This window comes from Nelumbo nucifera, chromosome 1 (genome assembly GCF_055504915.1).
Source record: "Nelumbo nucifera cultivar China Antique chromosome 1, China Antique-T2T, whole genome shotgun sequence".
Lineage (NCBI taxonomy): Eukaryota > Viridiplantae > Streptophyta > Magnoliopsida > Proteales > Nelumbonaceae > Nelumbo > Nelumbo nucifera.
In genome coordinates this window covers 41,265,010-41,271,009 of record NC_142649.1, presented here as the reverse complement: position 1 = coordinate 41,271,009, position 6,000 = coordinate 41,265,010, and the positions used below count along the sequence as shown (strand labels likewise).

The window sequence follows — 6,000 nt, the reverse complement described above, 5'->3', positions numbered from 1 at the left end:
TCTTCATGACGTGATGCCGACGTGGCCGAGGTGATGAGGCGGCCGTGGAGGTGACATGTGGAACCCGGGGCGCGGCCAACTCAACCATATTCCAAACAATTTTGGTAAATTGGAAGTCATTAAATTATTGGTATTATTTTCAAAAATGATTCCAATTTCAGTAATTTTGAAAAAATTAATTTCAATACTGAAATTGATAGTGATACTTAATGAAGATTTAAATTGTAGAAAGTTAATAATTTTATTGATAATATTACTGAATATTAAAAATTCCAATTAAGGAAATTAAATATCATAATATAGTACTATAGATTATTTTCAAATATAATCACTGAAATTAAAATTTCAAAATTAATTTTCGTAATTTATCTTGGTTTTTGGTAAATTGGAAAGTCATTAAATTATTGATATTATTTTATAAAACGACTCCAATTTCAGTAAATTTGAAAAATTAATTTCAATATTGAAATTGATACTTAATGAAGATTTAAATCGTAGAAAGTTAATACTATTATTGATAACATTACTGAAATTAAATACCATAATATGGTATATATTATTTTCAAAGACAATTACTGAAATTAAATATTCAAAATAATTTTTGAAAATTAATTTTGGTAATTTACTCTGTTTTTTGGTAAATTGGAAAGTCATTTAATCATTGGTATTATTTTAAAACATGATTCCAATTTCAGTAATTTTGAAAAATTAATTTCAATATTGAAATTGATACTTAATGAAGATTTAAATTGTAGAATGTTAATGCTATTACTGAAATTAAATATCATAGTATAGTATAGATTATTTTCAAAAATTATCACTAAGATTAAAAATAGTAAAATTTACCATAATTTATCAATAACCTATCATATAATAAGTATAGAAATTATTATTTATGAATAATCATCATATAATATAACCAATAGTAAATTACCATTATTCAACAATAAATTATCAATAATTATAAAAAAATTTCTAAAAATAAATTTGGTGATTACTCTCATAAATAATTAATAAATATTGGAAAGTCATTTAATTATTGGTATTATTTTAAAACATGATTCCAATTTCAGTAATTTTGAAAAATTAATTTCAATATTGAAATTGATACTTAATGAAGATTTAAATTGTAGAATGTTAATGCTATTACTGAAATTAAATATCATAATATAGTATAGATTATTTTCAAAAATTATCACTAAGATTAAAAATAGTAAAATTTACCATAATTTATCAATAACCTATCATATAATAAGTATAGAAATTATTATTTATGAATAATCATCATATAATATAACCAATAGTAAATTACCATTATTCAACAATAAATTATCAATAATTATAAAAAAATTACTAAAAATAAACTTGGTGATTACTCTCATAAATAATTAATAAATATTGTTAATAAAAATCAGCAAAAATAATGTTTGACTTTTTCTTATTGAATTGCTTTGGTTTAAATTTATGGGTTATTTGAATTTTGCTTGATGAGTAGTTGCTTTGCTTTAAATTTGTATATTTTGTGCTTTGTAGATTATTACGTATTGTTAGTTAAAAATCTTGTTATTTGGATTTTTTTTAATTTCCAGATTGTTGTACTTAAAAATGTCAAATAATATAACCATAAAAATTATCAAAAATAAATTAAAAGAATTTATCCAAAAAGTAGTATAAATTATGATGATAATTACCTGTGGTTATCACATAATGTAAACCCAAATACATTACAATAATTACCAAGAATTACCCAATAATTATCTTTATTTGAAAAGTTATAATTAGTCATTAAAAGTTAAAAAAAAATCATAAGAGATAGTATAAAAGATCTACTTAATACCACCTCGTACATCGCACATGTTCCCACTATATATAGTTGGGTTGGGTTGGGGTGGGGCAAGAAATAGAAATTTACTCCCCAACATCTCCCATCTAGTTTCATTATCAATACCCATCTCCAAGAATTCAATTTCCATCCAAGTCCATCGGGTTTGGGAAGCGAGGTATTTGGTAGGCCAACCCCATGCATGAGGGTATTTTTGGTGCATCTCACTAAGGGTTTATTCGTTTGCACTGAAGTCTAACATCTGAAAGTACAATAATTACAGTAAGAGTTATATTGGTATTGATGAACTTTTTTTTCTTTTAAACTTTGAATGCAGAGAACGTTGTTCTAAATTCTGAATTCTGAAAATTATCAAAATCTATTTTAACCCTATGTATGAGGATTTTTGTTTATTTTTTTGGGGTATTATTGAAAAACAAAAAGTTGTATAGTTACATTTTAAGAGATAAGAGGAAATGGACTACCATTTTTCTCTTAAAGTTAAAAGATTATTCTTAAGAAATAAGAATTAAGAGGATATGATCAAACCTAAGAAAAGGGTAAGAAAGGTGATTATTTGAAGGTTTGAACTTTGAATGAGAAACATCTACAACTTTTGATAATTGTTCATGTGGAGTTTATATCTGTGCCCCAAAAGCAACGCACTACATAGGCTCATATGCACATCTTAATGTGTATTGGGAACATCTTCCGAACTTGTCATTAGGAGATATTCCCAATACACGGTGGGGCACCAATATGATCTGGTTCATGACGGAGTGACATGGATGCAGACAACACCCGCATAACGACAAGACCGAATCTAATCCCCCAACAGGATGCCAACAACCATTGCGGCTGTACACTGGAAATACCTCGCCATTGAGGACAACTAAGGGAGATGTTCTCCATGCATGGCTGAGACGATTGTGACTGAAATCGGATTTGACCCTTAAAAGAGCGTATTGCATCTTTGTATCGCTGTAACCGTTCCCACGGTCTTGTAAGAGAGCTCGGATCTTCTGCCCACAAAAATCCTATACACTCTACCCACATAACACTGCAGCTTCGGAACATCTTCAGCATCTACATGTTAACATTCATGCGTAGATGTTCCCAATATACAGCTATAGTATCACGTGGGCAGGAGATCCGGAGTCCTGGTTAGCACTGAACCCATTTAATTGTGACTGGTTGTTAGGATCCTGTGTTCGGATACCATCCGATATCCATAACTGCCCGATCCAGCGAACCGGCTAGCTAATGCCCCAATACTTTCCCGCTGCTGAAAAAAGCGGCGTTTCCTTCTGAATTAGGCGTTCCCCCATTATTCCTTTCATTAACGAAAGGTTGCAGAGATGGAGGACACCACTATACCATTCAAAAATCTTCACAGCAGAGAATATCAAGGTCACAAGAAGAAGGTATTCCCTCATCCGCCCCTCTCCCTCAATCATACAAACACCTTCAGATGTTTGTTATGAACTCCACTCTATGTTGCAGAAATCCTAGGTTTATGTTCCCACTAATGGGGTTGTAGAATTCCTGGTTTTATTTTACATCCCTTATTAGAAATTAACGAGTGGTTCGTCTTCTGCTCAAAAGGTGCATTCGGTGGCTTGGAATTGCACAGGCACGAAATTGGCATCTGGTTCTGTTGATCAAACAGCTAGAGTCTGGCACATCGAGTCGCATGGACATGTAAGCTTCTTTTATCTATAGCCTCATGTTCTCAGATCATTTGAGGCTCCTGGACTTTCCCCACTTTATTTCCCCATTGCTATAAATTAATCTGTGGTTTTCCTTGTTAGTAGCAACGATGTCTATTTGGGTATAGCAGCACATAACCATCAATCTAGTTGGATACTTAAGATCATGCTTAGCTACATTTTTGGTACGATATAGATGTACGCTTGCTTAGTTTTTGCTATGCTATTTGCGAAATCAATTAAGAATTTGGCATGATTCAGAACTCGGCGGGGGATTCAGTCGGGCATGCAAAACAACTATTTGAGATCTAATTGAGATAGTTCTCTACAATTTTTGCCCTTTTAAAATTTTTTCTTGTAAGGAAAGATCACACACACACACTCTCTCTCTCATGTATATCTTCATCTTTTCACTGATATTTTGCTTCGTGAAACTTGTTGCAGGGCAAGGTTAAAGACGTAGAGTTGAAGGGACACACAGATAGTGTGGACCAGCTATGCTGGGATCCAAAACATGCTGACTTAATTGCAACTGCATCGGGTGATAAGACTGTCCGCCTGTGGGATGCCCGTAGTAAGTGATAAATTTTGAAAATGGTGGCCATACTAGTGCTGCACATCACACACACACACACACAAAATAAGTAAAAAAAGTTAGGGAGGGAATGCTAGTTGAGCTGAGTATTGTTGTTCATTTCCTCTGGAGAATTGCAAGTGTTGTGTCTATTTACAATAGTGGTAAACAAACCTGTTGCTTTTATGCTTTCTTGTGGATAACTGAAAATTGGACACCATCTCACAGATACCCACTCTACTCAATTAAGCCTTGTCCCAAGTATATAGGGTTGGTTACATGAATCCTGTTCTGCCATTCCATTATGTTCAGTGCCATATCCGTTGTTAAATTATGGGCTTTCAAGCCGTTTTTTACTATTTTAGCCCATGTTCTTTTTTTGTCTGCCCTAGCTCTTCTAGAGCCTTCAACCTGCAACAGATCACTTGTTTTCACTGGTGTTGCTGGCATTAGAACTTTTTTGTGAAACTCTCATGAATCATGGATCTCACATTTAAGATAAAGAAAATTATTTGCAACTGAATCAGGGTCATTGAAGTTCAAGCCTGCTACATTGTTAAATAACTGGCCATTCAGACGGATACTCAAGGATTGAAATATCGCAACATAACAGCGCGTATCGGCCGATACGTATCGTATTAGGGCCCCTATACATAGTGTTTGGGGGTCCTACACATTTCAGGGGGTAGACGGGCCTTAAACTGACTCCCCTGAACCAGTTTGAGAGAAAAAAACTAAAAGAAAAATAAAGGCTAGGCCAATACGCCCCATCTGGCGTATCGGCCTGTATTGATATTCTGAACCTTGCGGATACTTAGCCTTTTCTTTGAGCAGCTCATTCATGTGTGTAGTAGATCAACCAATGTTAATACTCACTTGCCAAAGGGACGGGAATACCATAACTTGTATGGGGTTCTCTAGCCACTGATGCTTTGGTGCAACTCTGAAATGGAGATTGCATAATGCATAAATTTGCCAGCCATATTTAGTAGCAGGAATCTCTCATCATTTTTTTTTTTAATAAATTCCCTTCATTGTGTTCTAATCAAAAAGAAGAAAAAGAAAAGATTGTAAATAACTGGTCATGGTTGCTGTCTTATTTTTAAATTGTTGAACTTGAACATAGGGCTCAACCAACGAGAAATTGATAGTCTGCCATGAAAAAGCATTTCTTCTTCATAAAAAAAGAGGCTAGCAAAGGGTCATTGGATTTTTAGTTGATTCATCATTCATGTGGACAGTAAAAGATATTTACCACAGTTTTTCTCTTAAAATGTCCATTATTCGTATCCAGTCAAATTTGTGGATTCTTCTTGGCAGTTGCTTCCCATGTTATATCTAGTGGAAATGGTTTCTGCATTTCTTGTTACCTGCAAGACTAACATTGCGACCAGGATGACCAGGGTTCAAATATTGGAAACAGCAGCCTCTCTATGTATTTGCAGGGGTAAGGCTGTGTACATCTATCCCTCCCCGGACCCCACATTGGCAGGAGCCTTGTGCACTGGGCTGCCCTTCAACTAACTGATAGATTAAAACAGGAATCATTCTTTTGTTTCTAAGCTCTTATACTTTTATTGTTATGATGCTTTACTGCTTCCTTCTGTCTCTGTTATATGTTGAAATATCTTGTTTATTAACATTTGATTTCTTTAGGTGGAAAATGCTCTCAGCAGGTTGAACTAAGTGGTGAAAATATCAACATCACATACAAACCTGATGGGACACACATAGCTGTTGGGAACAGGGTATATTTCTTAGTCCCCAAAGCTTGTATTATTTCAAATTTCATTATAATATTGAATGCTTACTTAAGGCACCTTAGTCACATCTTTCCTTTAGTTTAGACTTCTTATGAACTTGTTAATTCTATTGGGACTAAAATTCTTGCTAAT

At 33.5% G+C, this 6,000-nt stretch overlaps 1 protein-coding gene across 1 annotated transcript in view; it reads left to right on the top strand.

Annotated features, from left to right (window-relative positions):
- Positions 1-3,036: 3,036 nt before the first annotated feature.
- TEX1 (Transducin/WD40 repeat-like superfamily protein) overlaps positions 3,037-6,000 on the top strand; it is a 50,753-nt gene continuing 47,789 nt past the window's right edge. Inside the window, exons 1-4 of the mRNA XM_010246521.3 lie at positions 3,037-3,246; positions 3,428-3,523; positions 3,976-4,105; positions 5,762-5,853. Coding sequence (XP_010244823.1) covers positions 3,181-3,246; positions 3,428-3,523; positions 3,976-4,105; positions 5,762-5,853 — 384 coding nt within the window. The 5' untranslated portion in view covers positions 3,037-3,180. The remainder of the gene's footprint in view (positions 3,247-3,427; positions 3,524-3,975; positions 4,106-5,761; positions 5,854-6,000) is intronic.